Source organism: Labrus bergylta, chromosome 8 (genome assembly GCF_963930695.1).
Source record: "Labrus bergylta chromosome 8, fLabBer1.1, whole genome shotgun sequence".
In the NCBI taxonomy this organism is placed as follows: domain Eukaryota; kingdom Metazoa; phylum Chordata; class Actinopteri; order Labriformes; family Labridae; genus Labrus; species Labrus bergylta.
In genome coordinates this window covers 9913929-9934114 of record NC_089202.1, presented here as the reverse complement: position 1 = coordinate 9934114, position 20186 = coordinate 9913929, and the positions used below count along the sequence as shown (strand labels likewise).

The 20186-nt window shown below is 39.6% G+C and overlaps 1 protein-coding gene across 4 annotated transcripts in view; it reads right to left on the bottom strand.

The window, feature by feature from the left end:
* Nucleotides 1-17992: 17992 nt before the first annotated feature.
* Nucleotides 17993-20186, bottom strand: part of hdac9b (histone deacetylase 9b) — a 36185-nt gene continuing 33991 nt past the window's right edge. For all 4 annotated transcript variants that reach the window (XM_065958031.1, XM_020637408.3, XM_065958032.1 and 1 more), the window contains exon 11: nucleotides 17993-19957. In XM_065958031.1, coding sequence (XP_065814103.1) covers nucleotides 19619-19957 — 339 coding nt within the window. In that variant the 3' untranslated portion in view covers nucleotides 17993-19618. The remainder of the gene's footprint in view (nucleotides 19958-20186) is intronic.

The window sequence follows — 20186 nt, the reverse complement described above, 5'->3', positions numbered from 1 at the left end:
TATAACCACTTCAATGTGCAAGTAGCATAGAGTTAAATTTGAGGAACATGCAGTTCATGTAGGTGGCTATGGTAAGCCAAAGTGGACATAATTCATGCCAATTTGCTTTGAGAAATCCTTTAAAATCCCCTCCTCTCTGTCAGTGAAACTCAAAAGGTAATTTGTTCCTGTAGTTTACGGCTCAGAGGATTGTGTTTACCCTTCACAGGCTCGAGAAGTACAATATGGAGAAAAATAAACTGTGTGGTTGAACTACTTTTGGAGAATAAGCAAATGAAATTAGAATTATGGACAACTAACTCTGACATGCGTTGCCTCTCATCCCAGCAGGTTGTCGCAGCACAAATATTGACTCCTCACATGTCAGGCATCAGGACACTTCAGTCCACCGACGGAGGAGTCACCCTGGTCAGAGGAAACAGACGATGACATCAGGAGCAATAGTAACAATGTGTAAACTCATGTTTGTGCTTTCATATTAAAGCAGCTATGGTAAAGATGTTTCGATGATGTTGGGTGTATTTCATTGTGTTTATGAACTTTGTAAGATCAGCAATGGAAAAAGTAGGATTGAAGTGTTTTGGTGGTGCTTTCACAAGGTTGTTGTCACTGATTTCACAGGAGCATTACTTAAAAAACAGCATGATAGTTTTACAGAGTTGTGATGTAAGCATATCTACAAATTGCACATACTTAAAAATCTCATATAAAGACAAATGAAACAAATACTTAATTTTTTATGAAAGTGAAATCATGCCATGGTTTATGAGGAAAAAACTGCTTCAAGAGCTAAATCTGTTTGAGACCCCTTTAAAGAGCCCCCCTGATAATCTGAGTGTAAGATAACATAAACCTCTCTTATCTCCTCTATCTGCATGTCATCAGGGTGCTGGCTCATCCTCCACAGCAGAGGTCCGGCTGTTTGTGACCTCAGCACTAAATCAAGTTCAAAGAGGACCACTGGTGTTTGGCAGATATTTTTACATCAGGGCAGAGAAAGAAGAGTGTGTTTAGTCAACCTCTGACTCCCTCTTTGATTCACAGATCTCTATGACCCCTCACGGAGCGGAGCGACAACACTTCATTCAGAAACACTGCTCAGTCTGATAAGCGCCTCTGTTACACAACTGACTAAATGTTTAAACTCTGGTCCCTTAAACAGTTTTTAAATTACTTGAATCCCTTTTATAAAATGTTGAGCATTCAAATGTCCTTTGGGCAATCACAAAACACTCCCACTGTAGAGGGTAAAACATAATAAGTAACCATCAGTGGTTTACTGCAGAAAAAACCCTCATTAATTCACTTAAAATGCTTTTATCAATGCGTTTAATAATAATTTTTTTTTTTTTGCACAAAAAGTTTACATACTGTCTGAAAGTTCCCATTGAAACTTGTTGCATGACTTTCCATACCTGCTTTCTGAAGTGGCCATTGTGTATTGTTGGCATGTAACTTTTGGATTTATCCTGTTTATATGAAAGACGAAATAAATCTTCAATCACTGATGCAATGAAACAAATCCCTTTTTATCATTTGAACTGTACGACTTACTTAAGAGCTGGTTATTCACTTTTTTTGGCTTTTTGTGCCTTTAATGGAGAGATAGGACAGTGGATAGGTATGGAAATCTGATAGAGAGAGTGGGGAATGACATGTGGGAAAGTAGCCACAGGTGGGATTCGAGCCTGGGCCGCCCGCTTGGCGGACTATAGCCTCCATACATGGGCCGTGCGCACTAACCACTGCGCCACCAGGGCCCTCTTTTTCTCTCTTTTAACAGAACTATGAATAAGATGTTACACCCACAATATCTACTGTGTGAAAGCAACAGCTAAAGCTGGGCTTTGTTCTGCAAGTTTTGCATCAGAAAGTCTGCTGACATTGTACAGAAAATCTTCAGAGTAAAAAAAAAAAAATTACATGTGGCACATTAACTTTCCATGGATGAGGTCTGAACACAACTGGAAATGATCAGGAAAAACAGCAGTTCATTTACTTTGTATTACAACTGTATGATCACATTAAAGGAATCATTTAAGCTGTTCAGACTGCAGTTATTCTACAGTAAGACAAAACTTAAAGTGCAAATGCAATACACTTTGCATAAAAACCTCTATCGCAAACACAGTATGTAGAGGTTTGAGAGGAGCAGAGTTTTGATGTTTGAAAGACAAAGCACCAGCATACTGGGGCAAAAACTAGCAACACAATCAGTTAAAGCAACGGTAACGGTACTATGAGGTACTTTATTCTAACCTTGATACAATACTGCAGTTTTGGCTGTACTTGAGAACACATGTTTAGTGAGTAATTCAAGAACTTTTCCCAAAGTACATGCACGCAAAGGTTTGCTCTGCAGTGTTCCTCTTATGTGTTATTTTGGTTCATTTCCCTGACCTTTAACACTTGCCCTAGAGAAATGCAAATGCCCAAAGAACATAATGGTTCCCTTCCTGTGTAAAAACGAGGCCATAAAGGAAGATAATTAGAGTTGTCATGACAACTGGTCCAGCAGGCTGACGGTGCCGTGTTCGCTTGCAGAACTTCAAACGGTATCAAAGCTCCACCAGGGCTGGTACACAAGCTCTGGTTTGAATTAAGGACCAAACTTCCAGTCTCTCTCTCTCTCTCTCTCTCTCTCTCTACAAATTCAAGATCAATATGCAACACCCCCTTCAAAAAAGGAGAAAAAGAGAAAAAGGCCCAGCTACTTTTGGTCCAGACAAACCTAGAGATCTGGATTTCATTAGAGACAATTATCTTATCTGTTTCATCTCAGCGCTGCCCCAAAGCGTTGGCAGGCAGACCAGTGGGCTCTTTGCAGTTTGAGAAAGCCTGCAGCCAGCCAGGGGCCTGTGGATCAGGTCATTTAAACACTCCTGCCCCTGCTGCTCCTGATCAAATATTTTCATGCTTTTGTAAATAGATTTTCTTCTTTCAACCCCACAGGACACAAAAAACACAACTTTCCTTCTATTGATATCCCAGCGTAAGGATGTCAGAGATTTTGAGGAGTCAGCCAAACATTGTTGTTTTTGCTTTCAGGTGAAGCTGCACGGACGCATCTGAAACTGATATCCTCTCGATGAACCTATGGCTACTCTTCATCATCGTTGTGGACAATGGTTGCCTCATTGCCTAGTCCACTTGTCATCTGGCACCGAAACCTTTCAAAGCAGCATGTACACTACAATTACATCATTAGAGGCACTATACACTGAAAGTTTGGAAAACTCCACTCAGGCAATGATATTGGTGACATAGAAAGTGTCACAAAAATAAATATTTTTAGAAAATAAGCCTGGCTTTCTTTCTGAAAGTTTGGGTAAAGTACTGAACTCTGTGATGTTGTTCCATTCAATATGAAGCTGGAGCCAGGAGGCAATAAGCTTAGCTTAACATAGAGACTGTAAAGAGGGAGAAACAGCTAGCTTGGCTCCGTCTAAAGGTTAATAAATACACCTTTTAGCGCCCCTATAAGATTAAGCACTCTGTCTTTTTCAGTGTCCCACTGATCAATCATTGACCATTTCTTTGGAGCAAAGTGTTATTTCACTTTTGTATGGATATGTTTATGCACTTACATCATTAATTTAACATGAATCCACATCAAAATCTTTTTTTAGAACATATGCAACATGTTAGGTTGTGTATCTTGTATTTTACTGTGACAAGTCCGCAGCAGGATAACTTTGTGTAAAGCTTGAATATAAAAAAAAGATAAATATGTTGATTACTGAGATGTAGAGGTGCTGGTCAATCAAGTTTAGCCCTTAACAGATTGTGGTTCAGCAACAGGGCCATAACTAGTTCTTCAATCATTAAGCCTTACACAGTGCATCCACAACAGCGTAATATAGATGTCCCACTGCATGGATTCACATTGCATTACTGCAGGAGCTCCTGCAGATTCTTTTTTGCAGACTTTTGTCCTAAGCAACATACATCAGAGAGCTTAATAGTTTCTCTCCATCTCAAGACTTTGTGCTAAGCTAACAGGCTGATGGATGTGTAATTTTCAACCAACAGAAATGAGAATGGTACAGATCTTCTCCTCCAACTTTTCTAATGAAAAAAGCAAAATGCTTAACTTTTTCTTCGACGAAAGGTAAAAGGTACCTTATAGAATATCATTGCATATTCAATACCTGATGCCATTTGCGTAGAATTCTGGACAGGGGTTGGAGGAGGTGGTGGCTGATGGCAAAGCAGCAGAGAGGGATATGAGGCCCAGGCAGGACCTGCAGCTGAAATTGAGACGCCTCCTCATCAGGGGTTAGGGATCATGGGCAGAAACTTCCCTTCATCACAGCCAGGTTTGGAAATGCAGAGGACAGCGTGGGTCAGCCGAGACAGCCCGCTGTGTGCCGTTACCATGGCAAACATCCCAAGGGCCAAAGAAAATAGATGACAAGCACAATATTATGTGGTGCAATCACAAAGGTCAGTTGCCTGCAATGGGCTGCCTCAATTCCCATGGCCCCCTATTCTGCAAAAGTGAAAAAAAAAAAAAGCCAGTGTACATTAAGAGAAAATGACTCGATAATGTGGTCATTTTTCCTTCATGCCTCTAGAAATCAGGAAACCTTGAGGGACATGCTCTACAGACTCTCCATGAGCCGCCACTGAGAGATTCCAGTCCACTTCCATCTCCAGATATTTACTTTCCGGTTCTTTGTACTTGGTGCCCTGCAGATGGGATCTAGCATCCTCTTTAAGGGGAAATTTTATGACTTATTAACTGTCAACAGTTCATAACCTCTGAGGAGCTATTAAACGTCCTCCTGTGGTCACTCCAGAAATGCCTGTGTTTGATTTGGACAAGGGAGATATTTGAATGTTTATGGTCTTCTCCACCCTGCGTGAAAGTGCAACAAAATACAACAATCATCTTCAACATCAGAGGACTTTGTCAAGATAAGAATAATAATGTTTGTTTTATTATTAAATTACAGAAGGAACAGCGTGGGTTTTATTGTACAAGTTAACAGTTTATCATAAAAGAGACAGAATAAGAAACAGAGCACTTTTACTGGTGATACAATCCTGCAAATATTTTTTTTTAAAAACAATAAGCCATAGAATACTGCATAGAATATAAAATAACAGCATTGTCACACATTAAATATTACATATATACAATCATAAATTGAGCTATTTCATAGATATATTTGGACTTGTGCAATTGTGTCAGCGAGGTGACTAAATCATTTATCACCAGCCAAAACCAACCAGAATGAATAATTGAGTCCAGATGTGGCTGATTCAAGCTTGATAGCAGGGTTCATTTCCTGTCTGTGCTTTGTAAGACAACCTATTACACCTCCCAGGCAGCTGCCGGGTGTACAGCCCCGCCTCAGGATCAACACTCCTCAGGTGTCAGTGTAAGAATCACAATACACACAGGAATGCTATAAACTCCTATTTTTAAATCATACACTTCATCACTGAGAAATCTAGGAGGATGTTACTATGTCCTAAATCTCTGTTATTCATTCCTAGATATACCCTGGGAGCTGGAATGGAAAGAAGAATTTACAAAAAAGTGAAGACACTTTTATTTTACTCGAGTACTTCCAGTTCATGCAGACTTTGTAGGTTTTTGTTTCCAACATTAAAACGTATAAGCTCATTAGATATGATGCATTGCAACGAATTAATGAAGTTACAACTAGCTTCACTTCAACTAGAGATATTAATGCGCATAAGTAACAATAAGTCAATATACTGAAACACTTGGTCTGAAGCCTTTAGGTCACTAAAAGAGCGCTTTTCCTTTAGTTACTTAACCAACACTTTTCTGCATAGTGTTCATTATTAATGCTGAATTTTTACTTATAAAGGAGTAGTATTATCTGTTTTCACTATAGTAAAAGAAGTCAATAGTTCTTCTAACAACTTGAATTAAAGATTTTGTGTCAACAAAACTTAAATTGTTTTTCATCAACAGGCACAATGAGGGTTTCAGACAAATAGACAGTTATCAAAGAGGAAAAATGAAATTAAAATGGAATGAAATGCAAACTTGCATGCAGTAGCAGTCCCCTTGTTTATTTTATATTCTGAAGATCTGGGAGAGCCTCTTAACTCTGGCTGCCTTAAAAGCATTCTCTTCCGGCCCTTTGGCTCCATGTGGTTGTAATTACGCCGTCCGGCTCGGCCATGCAGGTGACTGACACTGAGTGACCACTCCTCGGCACCCATGCATGTGCTAATAAAGCGCAGTTTCCTGGTTGTATGAGTCTGATATTCACTTTTGTGCTCTTTGCTTCCCCTCATTGTAGCCTCACTTTGACAGTCACCACTTATATATAATATACTGTATCTGCATATCTGCGTATCTGTATATACTGTAAGTTGAACATTGGTATTTTCTCCTTTTCTTCTGTAAAACCTGGTTATTCTCTGATAGAGTGAAATAAAGTTACAGTTAGCAGGTGGGACTAACTGCTGTCTTTGAAAACTGAGCTCTGGTCTTTCGGTATCCATCCATTCCAGTGTGAATTGCATGCAAGCTTCAAAACAAATAAACACCAGCAGAGGCGGTTTCTAAGGAGAAAATCAATCTGCAGAGGGATGTCAGGATTGTTAGTAAGAAAAGGTAAATAGTGGAGCTGAGTGGCCTGCAGTCTTTAATGTAGTGTTTACACTGTAATTAGTCTTTGCAGAATGAGATTCCTGACAGAGGCTCAGGGTCGGCGTGGCATGATAAAATAAACTCTAAACAGAGCTGTTTCAAGACATCCTTCGTGGACCATAAACTAAGACAGCCTCCACAGACTGCAACCAGACTGCTAATTTTCTTAATGGGTGGTCGTACAGTTCTTCATCTCACTTCTTTTTCAACCATTTTGAATCAAATTTCTGCCCCCCCCCTCCCCCCACTCAATCCCCTCTTTGCATTGGCATTTTCTCTCCATTTTTGTTTGTTCCTCCGAGTGTTTGCCCCCCTCACTTCCTGCCCCCCCCCTCCAGAGTTAACCTTAGTCGGAGCTCCAACTTCCAGCTCTCTGCAGGCCCCTCTGGACCCTGACTCGATGACACAGTCTACATCCATGCATGTTGAAAAAAAGGGGGCGCAACTGGGGCTCATTCAGAACTATGTCACTGTCCACCTGAGCAAACAGAGTGCCGGGGAAGCAGAGAGAGAGCGAGAGAGAGACAGAGAGAGGGAGGCAGGGGGGAGAAACTGGTCGGGAAACAGGGACCCAATTGGTGAGGGAGTGCTGGCAGAGTGACAGCTAATGTACAATAACATTAGTCTTCCGCTCTGGCCTGAGTTTGTGCTCCTTCTGGACAAAACTATGCCTTAACATTTCTTTTTTTCCCTTCTTTTCTGTTCTCCAATGGAAACACATTCCTGTCATGCCTGGCTGCTGCTCCCTGTTTAGATTTCTCATTACAAACAGCATTACACGCATAAGCTGGAGCTGGACGGAGCTCGAGACAGGCAGAGGCCGAGGACCTGAGTCGTCCACAGCCTGCAGGAGACAGATGAAGGAGCTGGTTCCATCACCAAACATGTAATCCAAAATATTAGCTTTTTTCCTCCATTAGTTGAGAGGATAACCGACATAGCTGTATTTTATGTCCATCACACGAGGAAAATGTTTTTTTCCAAACTGAACTTGTATTGAACTCCAACCATTCCACAGCTGCCTTTTCTTGCAAAACTTCAAATAAAAGCTAACAGAAACCTTGGGAAATTTCAAAAATGTTCCTTTCATATTAAAGTGTCTCAAGAACCGCCTGTCCATCTTTTGATTTTGAAACTTCCCTGTTATGTTGGGATACGACGAACCCCCAATTTCCATTCCGACGATTTATGATTATGAAGTGAGCTGCAAAACTTTATGGAAAGCAGGCCTCCTTCTTTTCTCCCGGCGCTCTCTCATCTCTGTCCAAGTGCAGCACCAGAGGAATAGAGCTGCCATGTCTCCCCTTGAATTCTGGGTATGGTTGACTGACACCTGACTTTGACTACTTGTGTGAAAAACTTGGGTTACAACATACCTGCACAAAAATGAAGGTAAAGGGGAAAAATGCTCTGAAAGAATTGCACAGGAACTAATTGGTTCCAACGATATATTTCTGTATATCTGGGGATAAAAGCAACTTTCCTCTTAATGCACTTCAGCCAATCAAATGAGATGTCAGCCAAACTTGGAACTCAATGTGGGTTTCACTCAATAAACAACCCAAACATTGTTTCCTGCTCTTTGGATTTATGCCTGAAACATTTTTGAAACACCACATAGTCACAGAGTAAATGAGCTTTCTGATCCCCCCTCCCCCCTCCCTCCCCACTTTTTACAAAAGTGCATAGTCTATAAAAGGGGAGGGAATCCAAGAGTAACTCACAATACATCATATGATATGATACAATACACGACATGTGGCCCATCATAAAGATACTATCGAGATTCAGCATTTCTGTGATTATTGATGGTTTGCAAGACAATAATATAATTATACAGCACAATATCTAATTAAAAGAAGAAGAAAAAATGCCCTTAAAAAAGTAAATAACAATTTTGGCACCAGCAGTTAAATAAGTGCATCACAAAAGTCAGGATAACATTAAAATGTCATATCATCTATTTTGTTCCACCCTCAGTCTTGATGTGTTACTATCCTTTTTCAAGTCTCACAGACAATCTGCTTTCAATTTCTACAAATCAGCAGAATTACCCTCAGCGTGCTACAGCCAAGATATAAGTGATAACAGTGCTCAGGGTCTTTTGAAGATATGACGAGGACATTCCTTCAAAACAGACTGTCTGCTGTCTTCTAATGTACAGAGGGAGTAATTTATGAACAGAATTTTATGTTCTCTTTTGATCTTAGGTGGAACAATAGAAGTTTTATGTTGAAGTGCGTTTTGACATCCAGGAGGGATCAAGCGACTTTTCCTCAGAAAGAGTTACGCATTTAAACAAACATCACATTTGTATTTTCTCATATGTGGCTATCAGAGCTCTGTTCTGAGAAGGTTAGGATAACTTTTAGAGAAATCTGTGTATCTTTATGAATGGGATGGGAGGAGTAACATATAGCAGTCAAAGTTAAATGCAAGAGATGACCATGACACCACAGTGTATTGGAAATGGGGAGACACAGCTAACCTAAAATTGCATATACTTACAATAACCTCTAAATGGTTTAAACAAGTTAACTATGCGGCTGTCACAGTCACAGGCCTGTGAAAAGTCAGTCAGTCATTCAAATGAGATGATTATATGGCTGCATGCCTGTCTTCATCACTACATGCCTGATGTGTGAACTCTGCACTCTGTAAGGAAGAATAGTCGTGAACAAGTTGAGTAGTCCCAATAGTCTCTTCATTATTACTGACCCACTGGTATGGATGCACAATTGGGAGACTCAGGCCAGCTGAATGCACGTCCCACTGGCCCACTATGCTATTCAAATACTGCCTTTAAAATTAAAAAAATACATTGTTTTTATTGTGATTCTGATGTTTTGTCAGCATCATTGTCAGTGTTTTTTGACAGCATCAACATGTATCATATTTTACAGAATTTCCCCCTGGGATTAATTAAATATTTCTGATTCTGATATTTGAAAGGCAGCGGCCGCCACCGCCGACAGCTTCGCATGCTCACTATTCTCGGATTGTAACCCTGGACACAGATTGTAGCGAGGGATTTTTCTCTTATAAACTAGTAACGGTTCCTGGACATAAATCAACATTTAAAGAAAATAAGATCAACAGAAGAGTCGAGGGAGTGACAGAGAGTATGAAAACAGAAAGAAGAGAAAGTTCCAACCACACTGGTGAGACCGCTGATGTTGGCTGGAAGATGTTACCATCTAAAACTTTAGTCTTTTGCCAAATCTGCTGATCAATGTCGACATATGCTGACAAGTAAGTTGTGTATTGAAAGAGTCGGCAGTTTTGCTCAGGAATCAAAAGTCATTTTCCCAGGCCAGTGGTTAGAATGGTGCGGACGGTGATCCTGAACAGCCAATGGCAAAATTTATCTTAATGTCATCCCCTACCAATACTGATGCCAGTATTATGATAGACCTTCAATCCTGCCTGAAATGTGTTTTAAGCGAGTACCACAGTCAATGCATCGATCTGATACAATTATTTATTAGTCCTGAGAGAAAACTACAGCTGTCTGGTAAACGATAAAGTAACAACTAACAACAAAAAAGTGCAGCGCTAGCAGAGAGTAGGCTACAAGGTTATCCAAAACTAGCACAGCATTCTCCACATCAGCCAGTCCCCATTCTATGTATGGGAATCCGTCTTGGAAAGGAACAAATAGTATAAGAACATCTCTAGCAACAAGCACACAACATTGGCCAAAAACATTATTCAAATAAATATGGTTAGCAATGACAATGGAGAACTCCTCTCCTAAAAACTCTCTTGTGGACTTGTTTCTTATAAAGGTTTCTTCAGAGGTCCTATAAGCATATTTTGTTATGGAAAACAGCTACACAAGCAGATAACCTATTTCCAGTCTTTGTGCTGACTGCTGAGCTGACTGCTGAGCTAAGCAAATGAACTGTTGGCTGTAGCTGTATATTACAGTATACAGACATGAGAATTACATAATTTTTCTCACATATGTACCAAAATAACTCTAAGCCAATTCCCTAAATTTGAAAACTATGCCTTGCAAAAATCCACACATGTAAACACTTGAGTAATATTGGAGGTTTATTTTCACTCACTAATAAAGTGCCTTGGAAGGAAATTCCCCCAAAGAAACGCAAGCTGTCCAAGTTCGTGTCCAGAAGCCAGCGCTCAGACCAGGAATGGGAGAAAGTCAAGGCCACCTGTTTCCCACTCACTTCTACGACTCTCCGGCATAATGCAAGCTTGTTCATGGCAGATTAACACCCGGCCGTACGAGGTGGCAGTGCCAGCTGAGCTACAAAACATGAGCAGAACTGACATTAACTCCAGTCCACCACAATTTGCGGCATCCTATGCATTTAAATCATTTGATCCCCTCATGTAGATGGTGATTTCCCACTTTGTCGAAAGACGTGCTCTGTCACGACTCTTAGCACCAGCGTGGGCACACATCCCCGTCTGGTTGGGTAACACATTCTTACATTACATTAGTGGTGGGATATGTTCAGTCGACAACGTGCCTACACTGTGCTGTTCTGTTAAACTGTGATGTAGCAGCGTTGATCTGTCACTGTGCTTGTTCACAGTCTGACCACGATTCAAAACAGTCGCACAAATTTAAACTAGGTTGTTCAATCCTAAGTATGTGCTTTGCGAATGATACAGTGGAACATCAAGACTTTTGTGAGCTCCGATATTGTCAGACATGTTGACTTTAAACATTACTTGTTGTTTCATTCAACCAATTTATGCTGAAATAAGAGATTTTAAATAAACTGCTGACTCATTGTGTCAGAAAAACATATCAATTTAATATAGCGTACCTTATTTACGGACTTTAAATATATTTGGTTATAAACATAAATGAGCCAGTTGTTCAGTTTGACTAAAGAAACGCACGTTTAAAAACTGCTTGAATCTATTGTTGGGCTGTAAAATAAACAGCTGCGATATTAATGTAAAAAAATTAAACTTTGTTTCAGTAATGTTTGTTCAACAAGTTTACACAGCCTATGTGTTGCTCAGTAATAGCCGAATTATTTTTGAGAAATTATAAGTTAATATTATTCCCTTGTGATGCTTAAATAAGAGCAAGATAAAGCATGGAAAAGGGCAAAACTGAATGCTTTAACAATCATGGACTAGGTTTACCTTTACAAAACCACAGATTTGTAGTTTATTTATCAAGTGAACTTCTTTCATACCTGTCCAGGAGGAAGAGGGGAGTTTTTCACCATTTGTGTCTTCCAGCTTCTTCCTCACACACATTTCATCTGTTTTCTTAACATTTCCCGGATGTGCACGTGTCCTGCTACCTAAACCTGCTGCAGGTAGTCTCACGGGGAAATTTTGGCGGGGAAGACGTAAACATAGCTCTTCCGGGTACATTACTGTACTTCTTTACGGGCCTCTCTGGGCCCAAATCATAGTCAAAATATGGAGGCAAAAGTTATTTGAAAAATACTAACTATATGTAACTATATAGTTGTAATTGTTTCATGGTGTGGTTTAGTTTTATAGTTAAAATACCTCATAATGGGTTTTACCTGTTTGGTTTACCCATACACTGTAAGTTTATGAACGTAGCGTGGTACTCTTCTTCTTCTAATGAGTTTCTGGCAGTCTGAACTTTGTAGTAGAGTGTAATGCTGCCCTCCACAGTCTGGAGTCTGTACTCAATTCATATCTTATGATACAGGCCAGTAGCATTTAAGTGTGATGTAATCTAAGAACTGCGCCCCCAACAGATTGAAAGTTTGTATCTTCAGATATATTTGAAATGACTGTCCGTCACGCCTCTTTTCCCATCATGCTTTGCATCTGTTTTTTATTCATTTTTTGCTGTAGCCTATCTTTTAAACATGCAAGTTATTCCTTACTTATTGTCTTTTTGTTACTGTCAGTATTCAGATGATGTTATATTATAAATCTTAATGCCATTTTGTTGTGGTTTTCTATTTTGAGCAGAACTAGAGAACTTGTTGCATTTCCTTAGTCCAGCACTTTGCATAATGCCTGACTGTGTCTTATAGGCCTAGTCAAAGTTTTGTCTTGTCTCTACTCCTTTTAAAATTGCCACTGTGTTTCAGCCCCAAATTGTATTTTTCTTTAAAAGTAAATGTATTACAGGACTCCCTAGGCTTCAGAGATATGCTATATAAGCCATATCTAAATTGACATCATTGGCAGCAGTAGCATCAATGGAGCTTGGAGTCCTCTCTCTGACCTGCTGCTCATTTTAAGTTTTACCAACACGTGCCTCATGTATTCTCACACAGATGATCCCCACAGAGATTAGCCTGTGATTTGTGTGGCATGAACCCCATTGCATGCTGATGCCTCAGGGACCTTTTCAGGGGCCCTTGTTTTATTCTCTCAATATATAGTGATAATGAGAGAGCCCTTGAACCCAGCTCAAAAATATCTCCCCAAAGTTGCATTCCTCACACCATGATATCTTTTGCCTGAATCCCCTGAAACATCCCAAAATGTAGAAATGATTTACAGAATAACAGGTTTGTCTTCCTTGAATGTGTTACATTTATTTTCTCTTAGTGATGATTCATTTGAAAGTTGAAATACGTTTTATTTGTAGGTTGAAGTATGATGTTGATCTGAATATTTGTTGAGGCACGATTCGTCTTTGAAGATTATGGTTTTAATGAAAAGTTTCAGTCAGGTCATAATAATTGTTTTTTTGTGTTTCCCATATTATTAACACAGCATTGCTGTGCTGTATATATCATGAAACAATCCCCAGTGGTCCATGGTCCTACAAATGCCAACATTTTAGAAGAACTGGGCTGGAATACAAAATGGTCTTCTGGAATGAGCTCAGAGAAGAAATCACAAATCTTATGAGCCCTTGGGGTGTCATTTGGCCTGGCGGTGCATTCAGGCAACACATACAAACACGTCCTGTTCAACTAGCTGCAAAGCGGCAGACTGGCTTTATGGGCTCTGGATTTGACGGTGTGAGGGAGGTAGGTAAGTAAAATTGCCAGTTCACAGGAATCAAAGAAAGGAGACAGCATCTCAGGGACGCCAGTGCCCCTCTTATGGGATCCTTTCAGACAGCAGAGGCCAAGTTTGCTGGTCCCCATCTCCTGAGAGCAGAGGCCACTTCCCCGGGTTACTGTGGTTCCTCAGTATCACCTATCAGCCGGGTCAATCAGCGGCTGAGATAAAGCAGCTCCTCAGGTCAGATGGTCTTTGAACACAGCAGGAGGAGAACTCCCCCAGGTCCCTTATCTCATTAAACTTGAAAAGGTTTATCAATCCTTGAAAGGCTGAGAAAACAATATGGATGACACCAGTCGGAGAGAGTGACAGTAATACAAACATTATCTACGTTGGATCATCAATGTTTCATCTCAAGAGAAAATTCATTTTGGGCTGTTTTCTTCTGTTTTAAAAAAAAGCAGTCTCCTGTGGGTCTGGTTGTTTCATATGAAGAAACAGGGTCTGTGTCCGCTAACAGTTTCTCTCTTTTTAACGCAGGCAGTGCCCATAACTTCAGTTCCAGAGCACTTCTCAATTTAGTTTGCTATTGCTAGGTTTGAAAAGTTGACTTCTGCTTGCCTTGGTAGTGATCATTAGGTCTGTTTTAAATAATGGCAAGAGTGGATTGAACAACACATATTCCACTCCTTCATTCACAATTCTTCAGTTCAGAAAAAGCTTACGAAACAAAGATTAATTTGTGAAATAAAATTGTAGATGTGGTTCAGCTGTTAATAAGGTAAAATACATGATTTAATGTTAATGATGAGGAAGAACTCTTGGCCTTACACACATTAAAGAATCGTAAAGAAAAGTGCCCTATGTTTTAGCACTATGTTTTAGTTGTCACTGTTATAAATAATGAGACTTATTCCCAAAAAGATATTAAAGCAGCTTTGAGAAATGATTTCATGATGATTTCATGATGTGATGATTTTGGCAGCCCCTGTGGAGAAAAATGCAATACACCAGTTTCCTTCTTCATTTTGTTAGATTGTTTTTTCTCGTTTTTAAACAGGTGTTTACAGGATGCTTAGCAATGAGACACTATATCTATCTTTGAAAGATAAGTATCCTTAATATGACGATGCCGAAACTTTGTTAACTTTGTTCTGTTTATACACCCAGTTATAAAGTATTTTGTTATGTCTTCATATTAAGACACAAACAGCATGACCATCAATCATGTAGTCAAGCGTCACATCACAACAAAAGGTAACTCATAACACTTTACATAAAGAGAATGACTACTATCCTCTCTGTTAGGCTTATATAACTTAGGTACAACAATAATTCACAATGAGCAGTTAGCAATGTTAGCTGGGAAAAACCTTCTTTTAACAGGCAGAAACCTCGAGCAGAACCGGACTGATTGATAGACAGCCATCCATGGAAATTGAACATTAGCATGGCCAATGTTAGCTCCAATGCTATATCACTTACTCTTTAGCTTATTTTGTGCTTCAATTCTTTGTATCTCTGACTTCATGACCATATTTTTTTAGGTGCAGTGTTTCAAAGCAGCAAACAAAACAGTTTCCTCTGTTTGCTGCCAGTTCTGTAATGTGTAAGACTTCAAGAATGGTTAACAACATGGAAAGAAAAACACCACACTGTACGACTAGATGCCAGAATCCTAAACGCTGACATGCACTCAAGAAAGCTGGAAAATGTCCTTGGTATGCTGCCTTAGCGCTTTGTCATCTTCAACGTTGGTGGTCAGGGTTCAAATCGTTGACATTGATCTAATATAAAAACGGCATCCTCTTTTACCTCCCAATAATGCAAATATTTTGAAACATTATAACTTTTCATTTAAGAAAAACAATTTATTTGCTAACAGCTAGCATTTAACACTTTCTTGTAGTTGTTATGCCATAGATAGTATTTTTGTTAGCAACAGTACACCTTCTGATTGATGGATATACTGTACATTTGTAAAAGAAACTGGGAAACAAAGGATAAATTCAAATATTGGCAAATACTAAATGATAAGTTATTAAGGTGCATGGCTAATAATAATGGAACAACAGAACTAATATATACAATATAACTGTAAAGGTAAGAATGAGATAAATAAAGTGACCGTAGTGCAATGATGGATAAGAACAACAGGAATAAATTAACCAGAACTGTATGAATACTGATATAAAATGGACAGAATAAAGTGAAGTAGTGTATGAGACCAGATAAAGCAGAGGCAGTTAAGGTGCACTGCAAATATAAAGGAAGTAAAAAAAACAAAGTTCTATGTAACTGTAATATATGTAACTGATACACCTTTTAATAAAAGAAGAAGAAGAAGAACGAGTATTTGAGGTCTTAAAAAAGTACAAACAGCAACATGCTAAAGTTGTTTAGGATAGGATAATACTTTATTGATCCCCAGAGGGGAAATTCGGGCATTGCAGCAGCACAGACAAGAAGAAGAAGGTCATACAAAATATAGATTTAAACAGAATAGATTAGATAAAGATTAATAAAAAATAGCTTAAGTTACTATCCTTTGATTTGTACTATATGCATTTTTTGAGTTTTTGCAGACATGATTCATTTTGGTATCCTCCACAGATTTAAGTCAACACCTTACACAGAGAAATGAAACAAAGATCTGAAAAGCTTTGGTGACTCTGTCTCGATCGTTCAACATCTCAAATATGACTTTACAGATTTAATCCGACTGAATTTTTGTCAGCTGTTGAAGTGCTGGTATTTTTTATTTTTGGGGTTGTGCTCTGTGAGTTGAGTCTAGAGCAGTGGGCTGAAGAAAGCACAGGTGTAGATCATCCAGGTTTTCCCCTTTTCTTCAGCTGAGCTGGGTAATTACCAAAGATGTATTCGCTAAACTTGTGCCAAATCCAGAGGGTACTGGAATGTTTTTAGTGGCACATACTGACCTGAGAGCATCATTAGCTGACATCTATTAAATATAGACTGTAGAAAGTATACCTAACAGCTGTACTCTGTTAACTGGGAAACTTCAGCTTTGCATAGTCAGGTGAACACATGACTCTGATTTAACAAATCGTCCTTTTTTCTCACATGTAGTTTTATCTGCAGCTTTAGTCTGTTTTGACTGTTTTATTCTTGAGTTTGGTTTATTACCAACCAAAAACATCTAACCTTGAGCAGTGTACAGATTTAGTTCTTATCTGGGGAACATTAATACAGTTGACAAAGTTAGAGTCAAATTATATTATCTCTTGAAAGGTCCTGATGCATCATTAACAGAGAACTTTAAAAGAATCTAACTCAAGTCACAAGTTTTGATTACTTATTTTTTTATGGTGTGAATAAACATCAATTAACTGGTTTTACGTTTCTGAAGGCAATACAGGGCTTTGTGTGCATTTTATCCTGACTCTGTATCAAGCTTCACACATCATTTCATGAGCTGAGGTGATGCTGTTTTAGAGTCATCACCTCAGTCATCTCTCAAACATTCCTTATCCTGATACTGCATCCAAATGGCAAGTTTTTGTAGCTGTAGTAAAATTGAGGCATTGTTAAAGTCTGATCCATTAGAGGTAATAAATGTTTTTTGGTTTTGTTTTTATAACTGGCTCCAGGACAAGAGGGGCAGCTAAGATGGATTTTGGTTTTATTTTTCTTTTAAATAAATTATAATAACACATTTCATATAGATTATAACACACTTTACATTTGAACTAAATCTCGTAGTGCTTTTCCTGCCTTTGTAACCGCTAAGATGCAATTACAAGATGCTGAAGGAGACAGACGGACTCTACGTTAGAAAGACAGCGTCTAATTGAAGTCAGTTACCTGCTAATGTAAAGTAACTCTACACCTTCGTAAGAAGAGGTGAGAATTGCTCATGAAAGTTTCTTAAACAAGTTAATTTAAAAAGTGGAAAAACAAGTGTTGCTCTTCTCAGAGTGGTGTTTTGCAGAGAGCTGTGTTAGATCATGAGTGAAGTTTTCCAGTCTCATCATTGCGTGTATAACATATCAGACCATTCAAATGGCCTAAGCTTGCTGTGAAATTGCTTAAGCTTGGTTTGAAAGGACCTGCACAAGTAATATATCACTCCCTCGCAGCTCACCTTATCTTGACTGTTCTAATGCTGCCACAAGAAACCTCGCATGCTCACATCAAAGAAATGTTTTGAAAGCCTCTTAAGCTCCCTAAAGGGTTACAAAGATCGCCTGGAAATAAAGAGCTGGGTTAAGGACCCAGTGTGGGAAAATGGCGGGGCTAATGATTTAGGCAGTCCATTTTAAATTATGTCCAAATTTGTGAATTAAAGTAAAAAATGTGAATAGCTTTTCAAGGAATAACGTGTTTTGATATGCATGTCATCTTTTCATGAGATGGATGTTTGTATAAATGACTGTAAATGCAAAAAAAAAGTCAGAGGTAAATTAACTTTATTTTAAAAAAGAAACGTTTTTCACACAAGGCAAAAAAAATAGAAGAAATGCAAACTGCTATGAAAAGACCACAGGACCCCCGACCCCCCTCTGCCCCCCCACTGGCAGCAAAGGGGTTCTCGTTACAACCAAATCAAAGCAGCAAGACAACAAGACTCACATTGTTCTGATTGTGTTTACTTACACTAGAAACATTAAAGCCGGACAATCTGAATGTACAATGTATAAGACAGACAGTTTTGATCATCACATGAATCCAAACACAGAACCTGACACTAGAATTTTGTCTTACATTTAGTCGACGGTACAAATGAAACAGGAAGGTTTACGGCTATGCAATACATTTGATTGATCACTTTAAGACAGACTATACATGTCGCAATGGGCACTTTAAGGGGCAAAAAACAGGCTCGAAAAAAAGAAAGAAGAAGCAAGGTCCCATCCAGGGTTTTCTTTATTGAAGTAACATCAAACCTGCCTGTTGAGGTAAGCATGCCACAAGGGAAAATGAAGGAAGCGATTCCCTTTAAAAGGGACTCCCTTAACCATATCCCCACTCACTTTGTAATTCGCCTTGACAGTAAATCAATTCTTGAGCCTGGCCCCTTGGACTCCTCCAACCCCAGGTCCTCCTCTCTCAACATTCCTGCACACATGAATCACTCCGAGTCCTGGCTTTTAGAAGGCATTTCCTGCCCGGCCCTCTCTCTCTCTCTTTCTCTCTCTCTCTCCGTCTGACTCCTCTGCTGAAAGCTGGGCAGGAACCCGCCAAGCTTTGATTTGGACCCAGAGGGAGAGAGGGAGGAGACCGCTGCTTAGCACGAGGCCCTAGCTCTGGGACTGCTCTTGGAGAGAGAGAGAGAGAGAGAGAGAGAGAGAGACATGGAGACTCAGGGTGTGTTAGGAGAATCCTGCACACTGAGGCAGGGGTTTAGGGTTTTATCCTTCGAATTGCAATATCAACAGCCGACCATGTTCCAATGCCAATATCACTCCTCGTGCAGAAAAAGTCCACCTGAAGGGAGCGTCCTCTGTTAGGATTACATTCTCTCTAAGACGGCTGCTCATTATTATTTCAGCTCTGACACCTCTTAAGAAGGAGAGTGTGTAGTTTCAAGTTCTTTATCACACTGTGACGACTTTGTGATAACTCTTAAAAGTGGGTACAAGAGCATTCAAATATTGTATGGCAAAAATGTACAGAATGGGACCATAATTTGGCTCTTCAAGCTGTACACCTGTGTAACTGTCCCTCTAGAAATCATCTTTAAAGCTAAATCGACAATATATGTACATACAACTTTTCGTCAGTTAAACAGACTGGAGACAACCAAAGCAGCTCTAAAAAAAAAAAAAAAAAAAAAAAGGTCTAAATTGTCTTCATAGTATATACACAGAAGTGAAACATACATATTTTACAGAGATCACTAGACAAAGATCAAAAACAAGAGAGTCTTTAAATGAAAACGGGATGTGTGCCATGACAGAGAGGGCTGGACTCCTGTGCATGTGTTTGTGTTTGTGTGTAAACTGCAGAGCTGCAGTATATGTAGACACTTGTATATTTGCGAATGTTGCGAGTGTGTGATCTCATCCTTTTCCGCTCTCAGATCATGGCTCTTATCACCAGTCTGCCTTTGACCTGGTGCAGATAGGTGCTCTGCTCAGACGCTAAGCTCTGATTGGTCAGGGCTTCATCCTCACTATCAATTGGCTCCTCTTTGACCTTAATGACCCCGTAGTGGGCGTCTGGGAGCTCCGCGCTTGAGCCGCTGCTGCTGCTGCTGCTCCTCAGTGTGTGCTTCCGGATGACTCCTCCAGGGGGCAGCCTGTCCTCCTGCATGCTCTCTATTTGCTCTCTGCGCTGCTGCTCCTCCTGCTCCTCCTCAGACTCCTGCAGGTGTGCACTGGGCTGACGTAACTGCTCGATGGACTTGGACAACAGCTGCAAAACAGATTTGCTCCGCATTAATGATGACATCCTGCAGCCAATGATATTAAACAATCAAACTGTATCTGAACAAAGCAAAACAAATAATCCAATAGAGGTTTCTAAAACATAAACAACAATGAGATTACAAGAGAGCTGAAGAGAATGATTACTTTACATTTTAGAAACAAAATGTGCGGTCAAGGTCTGACTGACTACAACCAAAGAATGATTCTTAAGTATT